This window comes from Lepus europaeus, chromosome X, assembly GCF_033115175.1.
Source record: "Lepus europaeus isolate LE1 chromosome X, mLepTim1.pri, whole genome shotgun sequence".
Taxonomy (NCBI): Eukaryota; Metazoa; Chordata; class Mammalia; order Lagomorpha; family Leporidae; genus Lepus; species Lepus europaeus.
Genome location: NC_084850.1, coordinates 21,872,483 through 21,898,030, shown reverse-complemented (window position 1 = coordinate 21,898,030; position 25,548 = coordinate 21,872,483). Strand labels below are relative to the sequence as shown.

Genomic DNA, 25,548 nt, shown 5'->3' with positions numbered 1-25,548 from the left:
CTAATCCTCCGCCTTGCGGCGCCGGCACACCGGGTTCTAGTCCCGGTCGGGGCGCTGGATTCTGTCCTGGTTGCCCCTCTTCCAGGCCAGCTCTCTGCTATGGCCCAGGAGTGCAGTGGAGGATGGCCCAAGGGCTTGGGCCCTGCACCCCATGGGAGATCAGGAGAAGCACCTGGCTCCTGCCTTCGGATCAGCTGCAGCGGCCATTGGAGGGTGAACCAACGGAAGGACCTTTCTCTCTGTCTCTCTCACTGCCCACTCTGCCTGTCAAAAAATAAAAAGAAAAAAAGAAAAAGTTCTGAGTAATCATACAATGTTAAGTGGCAGGGAGAGGACTATCAATACACATGGGTCAGGAGTAGAGCCATTGATGTAGAATAAGAAAGGTGCTGTCTAAACCATGAATAAGTTTTCCAATTGAGAGGCAAATAGAACCTGACAGAAGAGGGTTGATAATAATCAAGTAGGTTTTAAGGCCTTGCCAGTCATGAAGCCCAGGCCTATTTTTCTCTTTACATGGGGTACATCATAAGGGAGGTATGAACGTCCTTGGGGAAAGCACCTTCTTGACTTACATTACCTTGCTGGCCTGGGAGGAGAGCTGGCCACGTAAAGGCAGGTGACATCTCTAACAAGAAATTTACAGTTCTGCCTACAATGTTGCTGACCCTACTTGGCCGTCCCCTCAGCAGCAATTGCTACTTCGAAAGCTGGGCAGAGTGAAGGGCTTTTCAGCTTGAAGCCGACTAGGCCTGCAGCTCTGACATGAGTGTCCTTCGACTCCAGGGCAGTTCTGTTTCCAGTGACCCAACTCTTGGCTGGTAGAGCTGCCAGGGCTCTTCATAAGCTGACTTCTGCTGAAGCCCTGGCTTTCCATATAAACCAATGCAGTGGGCTGGCCTGTTGGGTCTCCTTGATGGCAGATCACTGCGTAGAGCAGCCATTAATCGGCCTGCCACCTGTCTTTACAATGCTTCTGCCCAGCCTTCTCTTTCTCCTGGTTTTTGTTAAAGCAGACCAGAGGAAACCTTTTAGAGGATGCAAGGCAAGGAGGTGCTCAAGTCCCACCTCTAATTTTTGATGGTCTAAACTAGAGGTCTATGATAGGATTTTACAAAATATTTATCCCTTTTAGGCCTCTAGACTGTTCTCATTAAGATAACCATCATGTCTGGTAGTACAAGATCATTAGACTTTTTAACTTTGGGACATTTATATCAGTAGCATTTTCCATGATCATAACTTAAAATTTAGCACGACTTCACATCTTGACAGTACCTGTAATACAATCCAAATAACCTGAGTAGTTGCTGTCTGTACAAGATGAGAGACATATATCCTTTGATATATCCAGGGGCCCAGCTGGAAATACTGAAGTCCAAAGAACTTGGAATTTTGATTTTTTTTAAATGACTGTCAAGGAAGTCAAGGAGGTTTAAAATTTCTGGTAGAAACAGGATCCCTTAACATCATGGCAAAATATAGACCAGATTTGATCATTGTTACAAGGTGATTATTACTCAAATGTTTTAGAAGAAGCATATATTTAAGCAAACCATAACTCTTAATAAAAACTCAGCTGTTTTAAACAATCAGAACTTAGCAGGGACATTAAGAGAACATAATAGATTACTTAAACAGAACACAAAATCTGTGTCTCTTTGCTCATTCCAAAAATCGAAAATAAAACCTTTATAAGAGCCAGTGCATGGAATCATATCCCGTAACTTGGAACAGTTTTTACAGAGTCACGACTAGGGAAGAGGAAATAGCTTCCTGGAGCTAGCTAGAAAACAGAGTCACCAATTAAACAAGACTAGTAAAATGAGATGCTATAGGTTTTAAACAGATTTTTAAGATGATTTCAAAATATTGTAAAAACTTCATTGCTTTAACAGAGGATCAGATTCTAGCTCTATGTCAAATAATAGCTTTTGCTTTCCATCTGCTGATTTCCTTGATTTTCATTTTGAAATAACCCTTTAGAAATCTCCACATTAAGATAGCATTTTCTAAATAAGATAACATATCGAATTGTAACCTTAGTTACTTTCAAGTGGTGTTAACTATTGTCACATGGACTATTTATGAAAACATGTTAGCAAACCCAGATAGTTTTTCTATAGACTATAAGGTGCTAAGAGGTACAGTGTTTACATTTAGACACATTTATCTCATCTGCCTTTACCCAATTTACATTTAGCAATAACACCTGGATAAGTGAAGATGCTGGTATTATACCATACCTCTATCTAAATTAAGATCAAAATTGTATTCATATGGAATTCTCCTTTTATAAAACTCTAACTATAAATCAGTGACATTAAAACAGAGACTGCAAAATCTACCTTAGAGGCTGTAACAAGGACTGTTTTGTGGTTGGCAAAAATCTAGGATCCCAAAGCAGCTCCCATCCCTGAGGGGAGAGCAAGGTCGACAGAAGTGCCTGGTCCTGGGTTTCTGCACCAACGAAAGGAAAGGCCACCACAAAACACACCAAACACTGGAGTAAGGGAGAAGGTTTATTGTTGGGTGGGGGAAACCTGACAGGCTGCCTCCCCGTGCACAGAGAGAGCAGCAGCCTGTACTGGGAGAACAGGTCTTCTATAGCTTTGCGGTGGTCAGGAAGTGGGAGCAGCAGATCCCGTTAGGGTGGGGGTGGAGCTGACGCTTGTGATTGGGCCATTTGGTCACCTGACTTCTAGTGAGCCTGGCTGGGCTTAGAATGAAGCTTATTGTACAAAATGGCCACAGGGCCAGAGCCTAAGATGGCGCCACAGATAAGACAGTACCATTTTACTAACACTGACTAGGTGATAGAAATTGTGAGAGAGAATTATCTCTGTGAGTGGAGGAAAATGCCTTAAGGAGAGAATTCAGAATAGGAGAGGGCCTAGGGCTGATTGTTGAAGAACGTTGAGTAAAAGAAGGATGGGCCTGTCAAGGGAGAGGTAGAGGAATGGCTTGAGAGGTAGGATGAAAATTCGGGTTCCTGTTAAGTCCTGGCAGCCAAGAGAAGGGAGAGTAGAACCAGAAAGGACCAAATGGTCAACTAGGTATGCAGTTGAAAGAACATCCGGCCGGCGCTGTGGCTCAACAGGCTAATCCTCCGCCTTGGGGCGCCGGCACACCGGATTCTAGTCCCGGTCGGAGCACCGGATTCTGTCCCAGTTGCCCCTCTTCCAGGCCAGCTCTCTGCTGTGGCCCAAGTGCTTGGGTCCTGCACCCCATGGGGAGACCAGGAGAAGCACCTGGCTCCTGCCTTTGGATCAGCGTGGTGCGCCTGCTGCAGCGTGCCGGCCACGGCGGCCATTGGAGGGTGAACCAACGGCAAAGGAAGACCTTTCTCTCTGTCTCTCTCTCTCTCACTGTCCACTCTGCCTGTCCAAAAAAAAAAGCATCCATCTATAGGATTTGGTAACAATGGAGCCATTGGTGACCTTACACAATAGCTTGAGTGGAGTAGTAGGGGCAGAAACCATGTTGATAAAGCACTTCTGAGCACATGAGACATGAGACTTGGAGAAAAGGGACATAGGTAAGCCTTCTAATATGTTTGCTTTTAAAGGAGCAAGGGAATAGTTGGAAAGGAGTTAAAGGATAGCTTTTTCTCTTTATTAATAGACTTCATTTTTAGAGCAGTTTTAGGTTTATAGCAAAGTTGAGCAGAAAATACGGAGTTCCCATACGTCTCCTGTCTGCTCTCCTTCCTCCCCAGTATCTACATATAACCTTCCCTACCATTGGCATCCCTCACCAGTATGGTACATTTATTACAATCAAAAATCAATATTGACACATCATTATCACCTGAAGTCCACAGTTTACATTGGAGTTCATTCTTGGTGTAGTATGGTCTACAGATTTTGACACATGTGTAATAGCGTGGATCCACCATTGTATTATCATAGTGCATAGTTTCACTGCCCTAAAAATCCCCTGTGCTCCACCTAGTCTTCCCTTCCTTCCCCCTAACCCTTGGCCACCTATGATATTTTTACTGTCTCCATAGTTTTGCTTTTCCCATAATGTCACATAGTTGGAATCATACAGTATATAGCTTTTTCACATTGGCCTGTTTCACTTAGTTGTCTTTTTTAACAGGGTAATTAGTTGCTATATAATTTCCCATGAGAAAGGATCCTACAGTTAAGAGGAGATAAAATGTACAGGAAAGAAGATTCAACACACAAGCAAAAATATTGGCTAGTGATAAGATGAGGACATTTCCACTATAATAGGAGGGAAGGAACTCCTATCAGATCTGTTTTCTCTGGAGGAAATGAGGTTATAAATTGCAGAGAAGAGAGGATTTGAAAAAATAGCTGTGAAGACTGGGAAAAGAAGTTTGCCTAAAGAAATGTAAAGTTTCCAGACTACATTGATGGCTTTGTTGAGACTGATGAGCATGAACTTACGTAGTGGTACCCATCCTGGATGTAGCATAAAGTGGTTACTTGGCTAATTCAGAATTAAGGTTTTGTTAATACGTTCAACAAAGAAGTTAGGAATGAGGGGGTTTGAGATACTTGCAAGAGAGAAAATCTGAGCTAGATAGGGAGGGAAGTGAAAAGCAGGAGAAGAAGAAGAAACAGGAAGAAATCAAAGGACTGCAGCCCCTGTTAAGGTTGAAGAGCAATGAGAAAGTACTTGGGACTGCTCACATTTGTGGTTCAAGGAGTGATATCAGGATTTTTGAAGTAGAACCAGTTTTGATGATTTTTAGGTTTATTAGATGTGATTGTAGAACATGGAGGACATCATTGAAAATCAAGAAACTGAGTGGTTGGTTGGTTTTTGCTGAGATTGTCCATGTGGACAGCTAAAACCACCCAGGATGATGGCAGAGGTTGGAGTGGAGAAGGGGACTGTGGGCTGTGGGCTGAAGAATGAGGTGGAATGATTGGGAGTTAATTATTAGCAACAAGGAAGGGAAGGGGATAGGCACAGCTTCTTTCTACTCAGAGCAGAATTGGCATCATCTGGAGCTTGTTAGAAATGTCTGATCCCAAACATCACCCCTGCCTGACTAAATAGGAATCTCCATTTTAATGAGATCCTCCATGGTTTGTATTCACTTTAATGTTTCAGAAGCAGAGATTTAGCTAAATGATGTAATCCTCAAATATACAGGGCTTCTTACAAGGGGATAAAAAACTAATGGCCAAGTAACAATGTCTAGTAGAACTTTCTGTGATGATGGAAATGTTCCTTATTTGCATTGTCCAGTAAGGTAGCTACTAGCCACATGTGATTATTAACTACTGTACTTAAAATGGTATGATGCCTTCCTATTCTTAATTTAACTTGGGCAGGAATAACCAGAGTTCAATCCTGTATCATAAGTATTTTTTCCATATGTGTCTAGATAATAGATTTATTCTTTACAATTTTATGCAATATTTCAAAAGTGTCGAAAATTGGTAGTAGCAAATAGCTTTGTCATAACTGATACTAGTCTGTTTTATAAAAGCACTTTAATAGGATAGCTTGTCATCACTAAACCTTTGAGTGCTGCAAGGAACTGTGATTAGGATTGAATGGTGGTTCATTTAAAATCATTTTCATTAAGAAGTTAAGACCTTTGTACTAAATTTATATTGAGCAAAATAATCTATATGAGATAGGGTGTTAACTATTCGTTGCATGAATGTTTAGAATGTAGGTCATGATTAAAATCTCAGATCACTTTAGGTTCTTAGAATTTAAGGAAACAAACTTGTGGTTTTTTTTTTTTTCTATTACATTACCCAACTGGAACGTGGCGGGAGGGAGGGCATCCCATATGGGCACCAGTTTGAGACCCTAGTCTACTCCACTTCCGATCCTACCCCCCTGCTAATGCACCTGGGAAAGCAGTGGAAGATGGCAGTAATACAGAGAGAGAGAGAGACAGAGACAGAGAGAGAGATCTTCCATCCATTGGTTCACTCCCCAGATGGCCGCAATGTCCAGAGCTGCACCGATTCCAAGCGAGGAGCCAAGAGCTTCTTCTGGGTCTCCCAGGTGGGTACAGGGCCCCAAGGACGTGGGCCATCCTCTGCTGCATTCTCAGCCCATAGCGGAGAGCTGGATTGGAAGTGAAGCAGCCAGGACTCAAACCTTCGCCCATATGGGATGCTGGCTCTGCAGGCAGCAGCTTTACCCACTGTGCCACAGCGCTGGCCCCCCACAAAATAAATAAATATTAAAAAAAGAATGTCTGGCATGGGATGTGTTCTCAAAAAAAAAAAAAAAGGTTTGTAACCTCTTCGGTTTCTTTAACCTGAAGCTAAGCATGGTATCTAATGTGTCACTTATTTTTCAATAACACTTCCATCTCCCATAGCTTCTCTTGTGCTGGGGGTTAGTGGAACAAGATGAATTAAGGAAATGTAATTTCAGTTTGGGGACAGTAGGTAGAGGGGGAAGCAATTTAATGACATATATGTGACCCACTGATTAAAACATAAAGTGACACATAGAACTGTTTAGATAAAATAGGGCATCATGGATGAATCTTACTCTGAAACATTTCAGGAGAAAAAAAGTATCCTGTGGACAGAATGAATAATACACATATGCAGTGAAATATTAACATTTATGGAATGTAAGTAAAGAGTATTAAGTCTGAGATGACTTTAAAACTCAGTATGGATAAATGCTAGAATTATCATGACTATGACATCCTACACTTTCTGAGACAGTGTATAGAAATCTTTTGTGCACAATCTTGGAGGCTATAGTGCTGATCTTATTCAAGAACCTGGTGGATTCCCTAATAGACAGTTCTGAAGTTTTATATTAGAAGTTACATGTCAAATCATTTAATTTCATTTATGGTTCAGGCAATAGGGTCATGATTATATTAGAAATGAAAGAGTGTTATAATTTATGTAGATTGCCTGCTTTAATACTCACTTAATGTTTTCTTTCCCTTATTCTTTTTCACTAGAATATGCTGTAACTTTCAATCTTCATTACTTTTACTAAGTTGAAATTTAGAGGGATTTCATGTGATATGGAAGTCGCTAAAAATGTTTAAATTTGGTAGCTTTGCATAGATTTATGAAGTGCTGGGAAGGCAATGTCATACAAGAGCATTGACTTTGAAATCATTCCTATATTTGAATTCTTAGCTCTGCCACTTCCTAGTTACACAATTGTGGGCAAGTTATTTGATCTCTCAGAGGAGAGCCTTAGATACTGCATCAGTATAATGGGATTTTAAAAAACAGCCTACCTCATATGATGACTGTAAGGATTAAATGAAATAGTGCATGTGACACTCTTAGCAATGTTGGTGGTTCATAGTAAGTGCTCGGTAAATAATGTGTTCTATATTATCATCATTATTGTTCCTTTAAAATTCTACCTACCTTTATTACCAGTCATCTTCTCCTGTGTTCTTCTTTGTAAGACAATGGAATTTACATTGACTTTTCTTGCTTAACTTGGAAAATTTTAGTAACATGCATACTGTGGTCTTTATACCATGTTGAACTGACTCCGTATTTTTTTCTGTTTTACCAGATTTATTGATTGCCTGTGTGCAGAGTACAATGTTAGACATTGTGCATGCTCAACTTTGATTTAGCATACTCTACAGAGTTTCTTTATAGGAAATTTCAAGCATAAGCAGAAGTAGAGATTACAACATAATGAACCCCCATGTACCCATCACCTGGCTTCAGCAGTCATAGGCTTATGGCCAATCTTTTTTTTCATCTGTATCCCCCACTCACTTCCTCCATCTGAATTACTATGAAGTCAGTTCCAAGCAGTATATTTTTTATTTTAGCACAATTAATTAAGAATACTACATTTTGGATGTCTGCTTCATATTTATATATGTAGACATGTAATGGGTAAGCAGGAAACAAATCATTTACCTGACACCTCTCCCGAAAAAGCAGAAAGCACCGTACACTAGAGACACAGAGCATGCAGAGCAAAGGCACATCATGTTTACACTGGAGAAAGCCGGGCAGGTGACCTCCGGTTTTCCTTTTGCAGCAACCATAACAATTGTAAGCAGTAGTCATGATGCTTGCCCCAACTGTAATGCCTATCCTTTCTTTCTTTCTTTCTTTTTACATTCCAACAAACATTTATTGAAACTTATTGCCTGTTGAGTATGGGCACGTTTGGGAGACCCCTTGTGTACAGAGAGCTTATGGTCTTGGTATGACAAGAGTAATTGGTAACAGCTGAATAGACTTATGTGGTCTTCAAAGTATTTTTCACGCATAATTTCTCGAAGCAGCTTTGTAAAGATATTAACATTTAGTCTCATTTGAAACATGAGAAGACTGCCTCGCAAATGTTAAGTACCTTAACTAAGTTAAAACCTAGTAAGTGGCAGTTTAGGCTTCCTGTCCAGGGGTCCTTTGTTCTTCGCCTTGTTAAACCACGTGGGAACTTGGGGAAAGAAGTGGCGCATAAGCCAGGAGGATGTAAGGCGAGGAAAACGTTGGTTAAGAAGAAGAGGATTAGTAAGGGGACCGATGGGGCTTTGGAACACTAGGTAAGGATGGGTATCCTGGTAAGTTGGTAGCTCCTGGCCACCCTATAGGGCCATACCAGAGGCAAACAAATGGGTAACACGGAGGGGCCTGGCCGGTGTAAAGCACCATAGACATCTTGGGGCTGTGCTTATAAGAGGTTGGGAACATTTGGTGGCATAGGAAGGATGGCAACTTGATTTTATCACCTGTCTTATCAGCCTGGATTTTTAGAAATTGCAAGTATATTGTATTCATCTGTTTGAGTAGGTACATGAGCATTGTAGTAGGCTTTCTTCCACCCCTTGCTCTTGTACCTCAGTTTCCAGATTCCTTTGCTAAAGCAAACAAGTTTATCCTTCTAGAGCAATTCCATGTACCCACAAATATAACTGCCCTTACTCAAACTTCCAGGAACATACAGAAATGAATATTGCCATTTTAAAAGCATACTTGTAGTTACTTATGGACATATATTTGTCCTAGCTCTGCTACTCTCATGCTTTGTGACCTTGAACAAAATTATGTAACCTTCATAGAAGGGAAGGCGGAGTTGGAAGATGACTGATAGAAGTCTGTGCAGTTGTGAGGCTCAGAGCTAATGCATATGAACTGTGAAGCACATTGGGTACAGTAAAAGCTCAAAAGTGCAAATGTTTATTCTTACGAGCATTTCAACTTTATTTCATATCTGCATACAGACACATATATGTGCTGTTAAGGTTGTATAACAGGCCGGCGCCGCGGCTCACTAGGCTAATCCTCCGCCTGCAATGCCGGCACCCCGGTTCTAGTCCTGGTTGGTGCGCCGGATTCTATCCCGGTTGCTCCTCTTCCAGGCCAGCTCTCTGCTGTGGCCCAGGAAGGCAGTGGAGGATGGCCCAAGTGCTTGGGCCCTGCACCTGCATGGGAGACCAGGAGAAGCACCTGGCTCCTGGCTTTGGATCGGCGCAGCACACCAGCTGCAATGTGCCGGCCATGGTGGCCACTTGGGGGGTGAACCAACGGAAAAAGGAAGACCTTTCTGTCTGTCTCTCTCTCACTAACTCTGCCTGTCAAAAAAGAAAAAAAAAAGGTTGTATAACAAGCAAAGATTAATGGAGGAAGGTGTTCCTTAAAACATCTGTAATAGAAAAAAGAATGAAAATAGTTTGCAAGCAATATAATAGGTGGCTGGTTAAATACAGTGGATTACTATTAGCTCTTAAAAGGCAGTTTGTCGGGCCGGCACCGTGGCTTAACAGGCTAATCCTCTGCCTTGTGGCGCCGGCACACTGGGTTCTAGTCCCGGTTGGGGTGCCGGAGTCTATCCCGGTTGCCCCTCTTCCAGGCCAGCTCTCTGCTATGGCCCGGGAAGGCAGTGGAGGATGGCCCAAGTGCTTGGGCCCTGCACCTGCATGAGAGACCAGGAGAAGCACCTGGCTCCTGGCTTCGGATCAGCGAGATGCGCCGGCCGCAGCGGCCATTGGAGGGTGAACCAACGGCAAAAAAGAAGATCTTTCTCTCTCTCTCTCTCTCTCTCTTTCTCTCTCTCTCTCTCCCCACTCTGCCTGTCAAAAAAAAAAAGGCAGTTTGTCTTTCTCTCTGTCTCTCTCTCTCTCTGGCTACTCTGCCTGTCAATAAAAATAAGGGGGAAAAAAGGTAGTTTGTATGTACTGTGATGGAAAATGGAAAAAGCAAGATGTAGAATAGTAGCTTCAGATGCCATTTGTGTATCTTTTAAAAAAAAAAAGATTTATTTATTTGAGAGGAAGAGTTTCAAACAGAAAGAGGGAGAGAAAGAAAAAGAGCTCTTCCGTCTGCTGGTTTACTCCCCAAATGGCCACAACGGCTGGAGCTGGACCAATCTGAAGCCAGGATCCAGGAGCTACATCCAGGTCTCCCATGTGGGTGCAGGGGTCCAAGGACTTGGACTATCTTTTACTGCTTTCTCAGGCCATCAGCAGGGAGCTGGATCGGAAGTGGAGCAGCCGGGACTAGAACTGGCGCCCACATGGGATGCAGGTGCCACAGGTGGATGCTTAACCTATGACACAACAGCACCGGCCCCAACCATTTGTGTATCTTTTGTTTTCTTATTTGACAGGTAGAGTTAGACAGTGAGAGAGAGAGAGACAGAGAGAAAGGTCTTCCTTCCGTCAGTTCACCCCCCAAATGGCCGCTATGGCCGGCGCACTGTGCCGATCCAAAGCCAGGAGCCAGGTGCTTCCTCCTGGTCTCCCATGCGGGTGCAGGAGCCCAAGCACCTGGGCCATCCTCCACTGCCTTCCCAGGCCACAGCAGAGAGCTAGACTAGAAGAGGAGCCACCAGGACTAGAACTCGGCGCCCTTATGGGATGCCGGTGCCGCAGGCGGAGGATTAACCAAGTGAGCCATGGCGCCAGCCCCCATTTGTGTATTTTTTTTAAAAAATGTTTGCAAACTCAGAGAAAATAATAGCCAGCATTTATTGAGAGCGTCTTTCATGCCATTGTCCTAAGTTCTTTACATGGACTAACTCATGTAATTCATTCAAGAACCCTCTGAGGTACTTCTCTGGTCTAAGACCAAAAGGTATGTGCCAGATCCACAATTCAGCCTGGGGTTCTTAACCCCCAAGGCTAAGAATAAAGCAATTATCTGTGGTTACCTGGGAAGGAAGGAGTTTGAAGAGGGAGACTAGAGAACCAGCTGGGAGTGCAGAGCAGGTGGAAGGAGAAGATGGAAGGAAGGTTTTTACTTTTATGCACATCTTTTATAATTACAAAAGAAAAAATATTTTTTAAGTGTTTAAATGCTTTCACAGTTATGAATTGGGGAACAAAAAGCAGTGGATTATAGTGGCTGGCTATGTGCACTTTTAGAATGAATTCCTATAACTGATATCCTGAATGAAAGGGGATACACTTGTTGAGGTTCCTGATACATGGTGCCCTATTCCTTTGCAGAAAGATTGTGCTGCTTTGTATTCCCATTGTTGGTGAATAAACATATTCCAACCCCTCCTTTCACCACATTGGATGTTATACATTTTTTTAATTCTAAAAATACCACATTGTACATTGTTTAAAAAATTTTAAATGGTACAGAAATACTATTCAAATTAAAGTAATTTTTAAAAGATTTATTTTATTTATTTGAAAGAGTTAGAGAGGTAGAGACAGAGAGGTCTTCCATCTGCTGGTTCACTCCTCAGATGGCCACAATGGCTGGAGCTGCTCCAATCCAAAGCCAGGAGCCAGGAGCTTCCTCCAGGTCTCCCCGGAGGAATATCTGATCTATTTTACTCTTGAAGTCTTAATCTTATATGAGTTTATCATTTAAGGATACTAATCATTTGTCACAGGTCCAACAAATATTTTTCTAATTTATTATTTTTCATTTAACTTACTACCCTTTAAAAAAACTTCTCACTAGTTTGAAAGTCTGATAGTTAAATCCATGAATCTTTTTGTGATTATGCTGTGACTTTTAAATGTTAAATAATCTCATATATAGGACAAAAATGCCAGGTGGGAAATTAGTCATGTAGGCCTGTAATAGAATTAGTTCTTAGGTGATTTATTTATAGATACTTAATAAAGTAGTGTTATTATAGTGTTAGTGATAATTGCTTTCATTTTAGATAACTGAATGTTATATATACATATATAAATAAATATTTACGTATACTTTTAACTCCATTTTCTTCCACAAACCCTTGTATATGCATGTATATATCTAACAATGAGTGAAACATTTGGTTATGACTTTTTGCTTTAAGACTTTTAAATTTTTGACAACTATAAATAATTCTAGCAGCTTTAATGAAATCTCATGTCTTCAAAATTGTCACTTTGAGTATTTAAAATAGATAGTGTGTTCTGATATGAAATTTGCTGTAATGTTAATATCAGAGGATATCTTTTATTGACTGTCTGCACAGGAAGAGTTGTTCACATGAGTTTGGCTTCTTGCCTATAAAACACCATCCCATAACTTTGGCCTTTCCCCCTTTACTCCTTCAAGTCCTACCATTGTTATGTGAAGTTGTATTTATAAAAGATTGCTATTAATTATTTTACAGTCTGCTACATGAGTTTCTTAAGTTTACATATATTCAAGTATACTTCCTGAATTAACCTGTTGTTAAACTGTTGTTAACAGTGTGCTTTAAAAAAACCTGAAGGTGTTAGGAAAAATATTAGTATCTGAGAAATAGGAGTTGATCTGCTTTCTCATTGAGATATTAGTCTCTAGAATTATAATCAGTGATGTGGTAAAGGAAAATCAATTAAGGTATTATAACTGTGCTAAAAACTTTATAGTTGGACCCTAAGATAAGTGAGCAATTGGTTGTTACACATTTTTGAGAATTTATTGTCTTGTATGATGATTATGCCCTCAACTAATAAAATGTTTGTAGCAAAAACTGGAACACCTTTTTTTTAAAGATAAACTTTTTTAAAGATCTATTTATGTATTTGAGAGGCAGAGTTGTAGACAGAAAGAGGGGAGATAGAGAGAGAGTCATCCATCCACTGGTTCACTCCCCAAATGGTCGCAATAGCTGGAGCTGGTCCAATCCGAAGCCAGGAGCCAGGAGCTTCTTCCGGGTCTTCCATGAGGATGTAGGGGCCCAAGCGCTTGGCTCGCTTTCCACTGTCTTCCCAGGCAGTTAGCAGAAATGCTGGCACCACAGGTGGAGGCTTAACTTACTATGCCACGATGCCGGCCCCTGGAACACCTTTTTTAATGGTAGAAATTCTTTTCAAATTGATTATTTTCAAATTGCTGGGAAATGCAGTTCTAAAATTTCTACATAAGTTTTGTCTCATCTACTACAATATACACAATTAATTCGCAGCATAGCTTTTCTACCACTTGTGTTAGGAACTCCTTTTGTGCGTAATATTTGTTTAATTACTTGATCAGTTCATTCGTGGGTGACTTCCTTGTTGAATTTGTTTATTCAGTTTTTATGATGGTTTGAAGAGCTATCTAGAGCAGTACCATCTGAACTCTTCTTTGATGGTGGAAACTATATGTTTGTACTGTCTAATGCAGTTGCAGCTAGGCACATAGGATCAATAAGCTCTTGAAATGTGGTCAATATGGCTGAGGAATGAAGTTTAATTTTATTATAACTAACTTAAAGTTTTAAAAGTCACATAATCAAGATTATAAAGCTCACTTTTACAGAATTGCAAATCCAAAGGAAATAATATTTCAATATTTGTAATATAACCATTTTATTATATTTGGATTTTGTTGTGTTTTTCTTTAACATTGCATTGCAGTATTGGACACACCAAAGATCATGTCTCCTCATTTCTGGAGATGATTTCATGCCAAGGAGAAATGTATGTCGTAAGGAACTGTGAACTAATAATGGTGATTCTAAGATTGGTCCCTATAAAGCATTTGTTTATTTTTAAGCAGCTGATTTAGAAGAAAGTTTTAATGAGCATGAACTGGAGCCTTCATCACCTAAAAATAAAAAGAAAAGTCGCAAAGGCAGGCCACGAAAAACCAATTTCAAAGGGCTGTCAGAAGATACGAGGTCCACATCCTCCCATGGAACAGATGAAATGGAAAGTAGTTCTTACGTAAGTAGAAAACTTTTGGATTCTTAACTTTTTGTTGTGCCATGAATATTTTATTTAAACTGTGTCTATAGATGAAGTTCATCATTTGAAATGTAATGTAAGCTTGAAATACTGATAGGATTTTATTAAGTTGGTTTTTTCTTTCTTTTTACATTTACAGAGAGATAGATCTCCACATAGAAGCAGCCCTAGTGATACAAGGCCCAAATGTGGATTTTGTCATGTAGGGGAGGAAGAAAATGAAGCAAGAGGAAAACTGCATATATTTAATGCTAAGAAGGCAGCTGCACATTATAAGTGTATGGTAAGCATGGTTTGTTTTATTTTGCTTTAAAGCTAAGTTCTGAAAATCATTTAACTAATAGCCAAATGTAGCACTTAACTTCCCTAGTATAGTGTTTGAGAACTATGAATTGTGTATCCTGTAATCCCAAATCTTTTTTTAAAAGATTTATTTTACTTGAAAGTTAGAGAAGGAGAGGCAGAAAGAGAAAGGTCTTCCATCTGCTGGTACACTCTCCAGTTGGCCACAGTGGCTGGAGCTGCACTAATCTGAGACCAGGAGCCAGGAACCAAGAGCTTCTTCCGGGTCTCCCACGTGGGTGCAGGGGCCCAAAGACTTGGGCCATCTTGTGCTGTTTTCCCAGGTCATAGCAGAGAGCTGAATCGGAAGTGGAGCAGCCGGGACTCAAACTGGCACTCATATGGAATGCCGGCACTGCAGGCGGCGGCTTTACCTGCTACGCCACAGCGCTGGCTCTCCCAAATCTTAATAAACTTTAGATTTTCAAAAATAATTGTCTTCATGTTTTTGTAGCATTTGACATAGTCCTAATTATAGTTACAATATTCAAAATAATCCATAAATTATTTCATAACTAAAAATTTCAACATTTTATGAAAGATATTTTAGGCCTCTAGTGTAACAATAAATACTTTTATTATTGTGCTTAACATACTGATTAACAATTATTTATTTATGACCCTATCTTCTCTAATAGACTCTTAATTCCTTGAGGATAAGAATGAGATGAGGATAAGTTTTTATCTTTGCAAACTTAGATCCAGGCCTGACTTATATTACACATACATGTTTTTGAGTTAGGTTATATTGGATTACTTACCCATTTTATGACCAAGTTTATAAAATTGCATTATTTGTATCATAGATTCGTTTAAAAAATATTTATCTTCATCTAGTTGAAAGGCAGATCCACAGAGTAAAGACAGAGAAAGAAACAGAGACAGAGATCTTTTATCCACTGGTTTACTCCCCAAATGCCCACAACAGCCAAGGCTGGGCCAGGCCAAAGCCAGGAGCCAGAAACTCCATTCAGGTTTCCCACAAGGGTGGCAGGGACCTGAGCACTTGGGCCATCTTTGCCTCACACGATGCACATTAACAGGAAGCTGGATTGGAAACAGGAACAACCAGGATTGAACTGGCCCTCTGATTTAGGACCAGTTGTACCACAATACCCACCCCATTTTATAGATTCTTCACTAGAGGGCATATCAGATTTACCTGGGAAGCTTTTGCCAAAATACATGCACTTAGGGTGCCCATGGAGTGGATCCCAAACATGACTGTTTTGAAAAAAAAAATCTCTGTGTGGTTCTGATCTGCATCTGTAATTGAAATTTGCCAGTGTAAGCTATTTTTAAAAGAAATGTAAAGCAGTTGAGATGATAGAATATTGTTGAAATCTTCATTGTTTGAAGAAAGGTATTTAATCTTAGCTCATGCTGGCAATCTTAGTTTTATTTTATTGTCTTTATTTTGAGTTGTATTTTAATGATGTGAATATATTAAAAATAATTGAAGTTAGTACTTGATTATTCAGGAATATCATCTTTCTTGGAAAATTAATATAACACATTTGTTATCTTGTTTAATTTTTTTTCTTAAGAACTCTGTTAATGTTCCTGCATTTCTCTTCTCTAGTTGTTTTCTTCTGGAACAGTTCAGCTCACAACAACATCAAGAGCAGAATTTGGAGACTTTGATATCAAAACTGTTCTTCAAGAGATTAAGCGAGGAAAAAGAATGGTCTGTGGTTTTTAAACTTATGTTATGCAGCATTACTCTTAACTCTGCTTTAAATATAGATCACATCTCAAATTTATCCAGTCATCAAATTTAATATAAAATAGTTTGTATGTTAAACAAAGTGTATGTTTGACTTATTTATAGTGTAATAAGGGATACTTATATTATGAAACTTACTCCTTTTTCGAATTAACTTCATTTCTAAAAGAATTATGAATTACACTAACAAGATTTATATTTCAAGGTAGTTGTAAGCCCTTTGATAAAATGAGTGAAGATATGGATGTGATAAACATTGTCAAGCATAAAATATTATATTGTATAATCATGCTTAAAGAAGAATTTCATAAACCTAACAGAGCTTTGAGAATCTATGTTAATCTTTTTCTTTTTACATAAAAGGAAGAGATTTTTAAGGCTTTAGGTTTAAAGTACAAATAAACAGTTATGTCTTAAAATGTTTATCATAGCTTTAAAGTTTTCTTTATAAAATGTGCCTTAGTCTGTTTTTATTATTTTTATTATGTTTTAAAGATTATTTATTTCAAAGGCAGAGTTACAGAGAGAGGGAGAGACAGGGATCTTCCATCTGCTGTCTTTACTCCCCCAGTAGCCACAATGGCCTGGGCATGGCCCTGGGCTGGACCAGGCCAAAACCAGGAGCCTAGAACTCCATGCAGGTTTCCCACGTGGGTGGCAGGAGCCCAGGCATTTGGGCTGTTATGCGCTGCCTTCTCAGGCACATTAGCTTGGAACTGGGTTAGAAGTGGAGCATTCAGGACTTGAACTGGTGCCCATATGGGATACCGGCATCATAGGTGGCAGCTTAGCCCACTGCTCTATGACAACAGCTTCCTAGTGTCATGTTTTTAAACATTCTGAACAACTGATCAGTGGCTTTGAGAAACATTGGCACCTTTAAGGATCACTTACTCCCTTAAAGCTTATAAATATTATAAAATGTCAACAGAGTGCAAAGTGTTTTCTTTAACACAGCATTTATTTCTAGAAACAACTTTTAATTTTTGAATTTTTGTTGTAAAATTTTCAAGCATATGAAAATTATAAAGACTAGCATAGTAACATACAATCATCTCTCACCTTCAGTTCATCATTTGCCATAAATTGTAGCACTTTTTCGTTTATGCCTTTTATTCATGTTGCTTGTTGTATTTTAAAGCAGAGGTAAGACTTCATATCATTTCAGTATATATATATATTTTAAGATTTGTTTATTTACTTGAAAGAGTTACACAGAGAAAAAAGAAGAGGCAGGGAGAAATGTCTTCTATCCGCTGGTTCACTCCCCAGTTGGCCGCAATGGCTGGAGCTTCCAATCCAAAGCTAATCCCGAGTTTGCCAATCCGAAGCCAGGAGCCAGGAGCTTCCTTCGGGTCTCCCATGTGGGTGCGGGAGCCCAAGGACTTGGGGCGTCTTCCATTGCTTTCCCAGGCCATAGCAGAGAGCTGGATCGGAAGTGGAGCAGCAGGGACTCGACCCACACCCATATGGGTTGCCGGCCCTGCAGGCTGCAGCTTTATCTGCTACGCTGCAGCACTGGCCCTCTCAATATGTATCTTTTAAAAACTGGACTTCTCCTTGTCTAACTGCAGTGTCATTACACCTTATTAATTAACAGTAATTTCTTACTGTCATTTATTTAATACTCAATTTATGTTTGTTTTCTGTCAGCTGTCTCAAAACCATCTCCGCAAGGTCAGTTAGTAGGAGTCAGGATCCTCAGAAGGAACACACATTACATTTGTTTTTTTTTTGTTGTTGTTGTTGTTGTTTTGTTTAGTTTTTGACAGGCAGAGTTAGTGAGAGAGAGAGAGAGAGAGAGAGACAGAAAGGTCTTCCTTTTGCCGTTGGTTCACTCTCCAATGGCCGCTGCAGCCTGCACACTGCAGCCGGCGCACCGCGCTGATCCGAAGCCAGGAGCCAGGTGCTTCTCCTGGTCTCCCATGCAGGTGCAGGACCCAAGCACTTGGGCCATCCTTTACTGCCCTCCCAGGCCACAGCAGAGAGCTGGACTGGAAGAGGAGCAACCGGGACAGAACTGGCGCCCCAACCGGGACTAGAACCTGGAGTACCAGCGCCACAGGCAGAGGATTAGCCTAGTGAGCCGTGACGCCTGCCTACATTTGTTTTTATATTTCTGTATCTCTTAAATAATCTAAGGCAGTCTGTCCTCCCTCTTTTTTGTTTGTGTGCTGTTGACTTGTGGACAATGAATTAATTGTCCTGTGCAATGCCCCACAGTTTTTTAGTCTGTTTTCTTTTTCATGATACCACCTAACTTGTCCCTCTAGCCACAATATTTCCTTTAAAAGTGGAATTTACATGTAAAGGCTTGATTAAATTAAGCTTCAAGTTTTGAGAAGGTGTGAGTATGTCAGGTGGGATTACATGAGTAGCATCCATATCTTATCACATCAGAGAAGTCTTAATGTCTGATTCTTGAATTCAGGTGGTGAATCTGATCATTCCATTGTGAAGTTCCCTCTCAAACTCTCATATAATGTTTTCAGGACAGTAAAAGCCTTTGTCTGGATCCATTAGAAACGACCCTTTCTTTTTGATGGTATGAAAGTTACTGATGTGATCTATTCCATTTAGTTCCAGTCAAGTTTATTGGTACTTTGATTACTGTTTTAAAAATGAAACTCATTTATAGCAGAACCTGTAGTACTAAAAAAGGAAAAATCACTTCAGCATATCATGCAGAATACTGTTGTATCATATAGCTGAAGTCAGAATAGATGACTAGAATAACCATTCGGTTCTCTTGATCAGTTTTTCCCCCTGTACTTTTGAAGGTCAGGGTAAACAGTGACATAACACTTCCCACAAATATGCCAAAAAAATTAGTTAAAAATAGTCTCCCACCCCTCAAAAAATACAAGGTTATCTAAGTGTTCAATAAACTTAAAAACTCTGTACCAACACCTCCATTCCTGGAGAAAGGGCTTCTTAGCCTAACTTTTCTCAGACTTATTTGACCATGAAACCCCTTTTCAACAGACACGTTTTCATCTAAGAACATTCTGTAGACAAGGCGGAACTAGGCCAAACTGAGGAGTCTTGAAAAAGATTTCAGCTCTTTTAGTCTCCCTCTGCCCTTTTGCCTACTTGGTAGTGATCTCTTTGGGAAGAGGGGGGTACTTTCCTGTTTTCTTATTCTTTCCCCCAATTATAATAGGAGGGGATCTGATATCAGAGAAGAAACAAAGTCAGCCATTGAAATACACAATACCATTCTACTTGTGAATCTGACAGCACTAAGGATTATCTTGTTTAGATTTAAATGTCAGATCTGATGGGTGGTGTAGTTTTCCCAACAGGCTGGCATATTCCAGATGTTAAATGGTGGAAACATCAGGAGATGGTGTAATATTCAAAAGTTTATCAAAGTATGGTTTAAATTGTTGTATTATCTTAATTATATGCTATATAATAAGTGCAGTGTGCCCTTTTTAATGGAAAATGGCTGCTATTTGCTTTGTAAACTGAAATGCTTGGCTAAAATATGTCAAAAATAGAGTAAGAAAGCCTCAACTTTAGAATGCTGCTTACAATTATTCTTCCTCTTTCTTTAAACAGAAATGTACACTTTGCAGTCAGCCCGGTGCTACTATTGGATGTGAAATAAAAGCCTGTGTTAAGACTTACCATTACCACTGTGGAGTGCAAGACAAAGCTAAATACATTGAAAATATGTCACGAGGAATTTACAAGTAAGAAAACAACAATTGTCCATTTTCATAAATATGTCAGTAAGTAACTATGCTTAAATACATGGCATTCATTCACTTGATTTCTATTCTTAGGTGGTCTTTAGTCAAGTATAGAATACTGAGAATATTATTAAAGGAATAAGTAGTGCAGTTTGCATTTTCCCCTGACTATATGTCCTTGGATTAAAATTCATTCATGCAGTATTATGCTTGCTAGGCCAGGCATTGTACTAGGAGCTGGGTATACACTATTGAACAAAACAGAGATAGACGGTGTCCTCATGAAACTTATAGTCTAGTAGGATAGATCTATTTAAATAGCCAGGCAAATAAATATACAAACTACATAATTGCTCTTAAAAAGTTACAAGCTACGGAGGCTGGCATTTGGGTACCATGAGTTAAACGCTGCTGCGTACAATGCTGGACTTGCATATCAGAGTCCAGGTTCAAGTCCCAGCTGCTCCACTTCCTTTTTTTTAAGACATATTTTATTTATTTGAAAGAGTTACAGAGAGAGGTAGAGACAGAGAGAGAGGTCTTCCATCCGCTGGTTCACTCCCGAGATGGCTGCAACGGCCAGAGCTGTGCCGATCCAAAGCCAGGAGCCAGGAGCCTCCTCTGGGTCTCCCATGCAGTTGCAGGGCCCCAAGCACTTGGGCCATCTTCCACTGCTTTCCCAGGTCATAGCAGTGAGCCAGATCGGAAGTGGAGCAGCCGGGACTAGAACCAGTACCCATATGGGATGCCAGTGCTTCAAGCCAGGGCTTTAACCCACTGCGCCACAGCGCCGGCCCCTCCACCTCCAATCTACTAATATGCCTGGGAAGGCAGCAGATGATGGTTCAGGTGCTTGGGCCTCAGCCACCCGGGGATTCCTGATCTCTGACTTCAGCCTGGTTTGGCCTTGGCTATTGCAGCCATTTAGGAAGTGAACCAATGTAAGTCTCTCACTGTCTGTCCCACTCTCTTTGTCACTCTGCCTTTGAAGTAAATAAATCTTGACCTTCAGGTAGGACAGAAGCAAGAGTAGAAATGAAGAGATTAGTTTGGAGGCTGTTGCTGGTAGTCCAAGTGCAAATTGTTGATAGCTTAGAATATGATGTAGTTGTGAAGATAGAAGGCAAAAGATTCTCTTTGGAAGATGATGGAAGAGTAAGGAATGGGTATTTGGGATTGCATGCCACTGTCTTCTACTTACTTGTGCTGCCTTAGGGTAGTGATGTCAGTATATCGCCTTAATGGTTCTGTTTGTTTAAGCAAATGTAGGATAATTTGGTTGGGGTCCCTGAACTTTTCATTTGCCTTCGAGAGTTGTAAAGCACTTACTCTGACATTCCTGGAATGCGAGAACCCAGTGATTTTAGGTCCTACTATTCTGTGTGAAAAACAGCTGACAAAAACACTCAGCAAGTCAGCAGTGGGCAGCACCGTATAAGATGCTAATATTATATTATAAAATTTACCAAATCCTACTTAGTAATCAAGGCACAAATACTTGTCAGTTGAGTTCAGTCAAGCCTTTAAGGAACAGATAATCCCAATATTATTTAAAGAGGTCCAGCACATGGCAAGAGATGGAAAATTCATTGGTTCATTCTGTGAAGCTTGCATAAATGTGATACCAAACCTGACAGATACATTAAAAGAAAAACCAAACTGTAGACCAGTTTCACTTTATAAATATATATACAAAAAATCCTAAACAAAATTACTCAAAATCACCTCTGGATTAGAATTTAAAGACTGTTCAAAACTAGGAAATATATTAATGTGATCTGTTATAATTAGAAAAAAATCTTATTGCCTGCTTGATGAATGGTGAAAAGACATTTGATAATATTCACCATCAATTTCTGGATTTTAAAGTAATATAACAAGTACTGCTAGCAAGCTAGGAAGCTTTTAATAGAGTGTTTATGGGAAAACAACAGTTAGTTTGCTTAGTGTTAAAATAAAGAATCAGTCGTTCTTAAACCCGGATGAGCCTCAGAATCAGCTGGAGGCAGAGAGAGCCCTCTTTAAAAATGTCCATGCCAAGGGCAGTGTTGTGGTGTAGCAGGTAAAGCCGCTGCCTCTGATGCCAGCATCCCATATGGGCACCAGTTCCTGTCTGAGCTGCTCTGTTTCCAATCCAGCTCCCTGCAAATGTGCCTGGGAGGGCAGTGGAAGATGATTCAATTGCTTGGGCCCCTGCAACTACATGGGAAACCAGAGGAAGCTCCTGGCTTTGGTCTTGCCCATCACTGGCCATTGCTGCCATCTGGAGAGTGAACCAGTGGATGGAAGATCTCTCTCTTTGTAATTCTTGACTTTCAAAACAAATAAATAAATCTTTAAAAATAAATAAAAATGTCCATGCCTGAACCCTACCCTCAGAGATGGAAATTCAATACATCTTAGTTGAGGCCCAAACTGTATTTTGATGACTGCCCAGGTAATTCTTAATTCATCTCTGAGAACTGTTAAACTAAATGTGCTTTCGTTCAGATTAGGAACAAGACAAAGGCACCAACTACCTACATTCTTCCAGAGGATTAAGCCAGTGAAATAAAAAATGAAAGAAAAATGTCTAACAAATAAAATAATCAATATTTTTATCATTGCCTATCAAGAAAACCCAAAAGAGTCAACTCTGAATTTATTAAAATTAATAGGAGTTCAGTAAGATTGTTGAATATGAGATAACTTTAAAAATAAACAATTCCTGTAATAACAAGTCATAAAAAAGTGCCCATCACCTCCCATACACACACACACACACACACAGACACACACAGTAAAGGTGAACCTTTTCTGTCTTTAGAAACAATGACGTTTTAGGACTGGTACTGTGGAGTAGCAGCTAAAACCACTGCCTGCAACACTGGCATCCCATAAGGGTGCTGATTCAATTCTCAGCTGCTTCATTTCCAATGCAGCTCCCAGCTAATGTGCCTGGGAAAGCAGCAGAAGATGGCTCAAGCACTTGGGCCCCTGCACCCACGTGAGAGACCTGATGTTGCTCCTGGCTTCGGCCTGGTCATTGTGGCCGTCTGGGGAGTGAACCAGTGAATGGAAGATCTGTCTCCCTCTCTTTCTGTCTGACTCAGCCTTTCAAATAAATAAATAAATAGATCATTTTTAAGTGACATTTTGCAAAGGACTCAGATGGTTGATGAAATGTATTATGTTTCTTGATAGAGAAACTCAGCATTGAAAGATACCTACTCATCAAATTAATGTACAAATTTAATTTTAATTAATTTCAGTTACTGACAATTTTATCTAGAAGAGTAAATATGGTATAATTTTCCATTTCTGATTAGATTTATCTGCTGTAACATGAGAGAAATCTTAAGATAGAGGATGATTTCTCTCCTAAAAGACATACAGAAGAAAGCACTGCAAATACATAGTAGGCAATTTGTCAGTAACACCGGAGTCCCAGGTTACCATCTTTGTGCTCAACTATGCTTAGAGCATACTTCCATGTATGTGCATATGTGCTTTTGTGTATATAGGAAAATCTCTAGGAACATTCGGCAAACTTGATGCTCATTACCTCCCAGTAGTTACATAGGGATAGAGGAGAAAAGAGGCAAATTTGTATTCTCTATTGTATGAATTCATGGATATTAAATATTTCACAAGCACTACATTATTATGTGAAGTAACCATTAACAATTTTAATCAGAGACCCATTTTAAATATTTTAAGATTATATAGAGAATTATTTAAATATTTAATTTTAGCTAATTTGTAATTAGCTATTTTCTTTTTGGAAAAAGAAAGTATAGGAAAGAAAAGAAACTTCATGTCAATTTTAATTCTATGCAGAGATAACAATTTTAAATCATTTGGGATGTTTTCTTCTAGACATTTGTGTGATTATGTATACATGTCTATGAAAACAAAGTATTCTTATATATGCTGTTTCATAATCTGTTTTCTATTTACTATATCTGAGACATTTTTTCCTGTGACATTTAGCAGTTTTACATCTGCTTTAATTGTTGCATGGGATTCCATTGCATGGCAATATCAATTTGCTTTATAGGTTCCTTTTCTAGATACTTAGTTTTTTTTGTTTGTTTTTTGTTGTTTTTTTACATTTTAGCTATTAGAAAATCATGTTTCAGTGACCATCTCTAAACAGCGATCCGAAGCCAGGAGCCAGGTTAATATTCATATTATAAAAAAATGAGGCAGGAATATATAAATGATTTTTATGTATGTTAATCCTGTACTGTCTATTTTTTAAAGATTGTTTATTTATTTGAGAGGTAGAGTTATTGACAGTGAGAGGGAGAGACAGAAAGAAAGGTCTTCATCCTCTGGTTCATTCCCCAGACGGCCACAACAGCCAGAGCTGCGCTGATCAGGAGCCAGGAGCTTCTTCCAGGTCTCCCATGCAGGTGCAGGGGCCCAAGGACTTGGGCCATCTTCTACTGCTTTCCCAGGCTACAGCAGAGAGCTGGATGGGAAGAGGAGCAGCCAGGACTAGAACCGGCGCCCATATGGGATGCTGGCGCCGCAGGTGGAAGATTAACCTACTGTGCCACAGTGCCGGCCCCATGTCCATTTTGTAAAACTTTTATTTCTTCAGGGGTGGGCATTTGGCCTAGTAGTTTAAGACACTACTTGAGATGCCTGTATCCCATAGAAGAATATCTGGGTTTGAGTCCCAGCTCCTCTTGATTCTAGACCCTAGGAGACAGCAGGTGATGGTGGTTCAAAGTAGTCGTGTTGTCACTACCCATGTGGGAGACCCAGAATGAGTTCTTGACCTTGGCCTGGCCCAGCCCTCTCGATTGGTAGGCATTTGGGAATGAACCAGTAGATGAGAGATTGGTTTGTCTTTCTGCCTCTCAGATACATACATATATACATACATATGTACATATATTTGTAGTTTCTTAAAGTGAGTTCTGTGACAACAGGGATCTTGTTAAGTCAAAACCTTTGACCTTGGGGCCAGCATTGTGGTGTAGTAGGTTAAGTCACTGCTTGCAATGCTGGCATCCCATACCTATAAAAGATGTACTTCCCAGATTTGTCAGTTTGTGATTTCATGATGCCGTTTAACTTGTATCTATACTGTCTTCCCCATATTTCCTTATCAGTGGGTTCAGAAGTTTAATTAGATTCAGGTTGCATTTTAGGGAAAAATGCTTCATGAGTTGTGCTAGGAATTCCACTCTTTTATTTTAGTTTGGTTGAAAGGCACAGAGAGACAGAAATTGTCCATCTATTGATTTACTCCTTGAATGTCAGACTGAAGTCAGGAACCCCGAAATCCATCCATGTCTCCCACGTGACTTGCAGGGACCCTAGTATTGAGCCATGATTTTTTTTTCTTTTTTTGAAATATTTATTTATTTATTTTTGAAAGACAGAGTTAGAAAAGGAGAGATAGAGATCTTCCATCTGCTGGTTCACTCCCTAAATGGCTGCAATGGCCAGGGCTGAGGCCAAGCCAAAGCCAGGAAAAAGGAGCTTCATCTACGTCTCCCACATGGGTACAAGGACCCAAGCACTCGGGCCATCCTCTGCTGCTTCCCTAGGACATTAGCAGGGAGCTCGACAGGAAGTGGAGCAGCCAGAACTTGAACTGGCGCCCACACGGGATTTGGTGCTGCAGGCAGCGGCTTAATTGTTGAACCACAGCACTGGCCCCGATTTTTCTTTATTTCTTTAACAAAAATTGTTCCCAATATGCAGCATTTGAA

The 25,548-nt window shown here is 40.0% G+C and overlaps 1 protein-coding gene across 4 annotated transcripts in view; it reads left to right on the top strand.

The window, feature by feature from the left end:
• The window catches only part of PHF6 (PHD finger protein 6), a 67,164-nt gene that overhangs the window by 25,081 nt on the left and 16,535 nt on the right, over positions 1-25,548 (top strand). For 3 of the 4 annotated variants that reach the window (XM_062183719.1, XM_062183720.1, XM_062183718.1), the window contains exons 6-9: positions 13,881-14,050; positions 14,211-14,354; positions 15,996-16,100; positions 19,704-19,837. In XM_062183719.1, coding sequence (XP_062039703.1) covers positions 13,881-14,050; positions 14,211-14,354; positions 15,996-16,100; positions 19,704-19,837 — 553 coding nt within the window. The remainder of the gene's footprint in view (positions 1-13,880; positions 14,051-14,210; positions 14,355-15,995; positions 16,101-19,703; positions 19,838-25,548) is intronic. The other variant, XM_062183721.1, reaches the window with a different exon arrangement.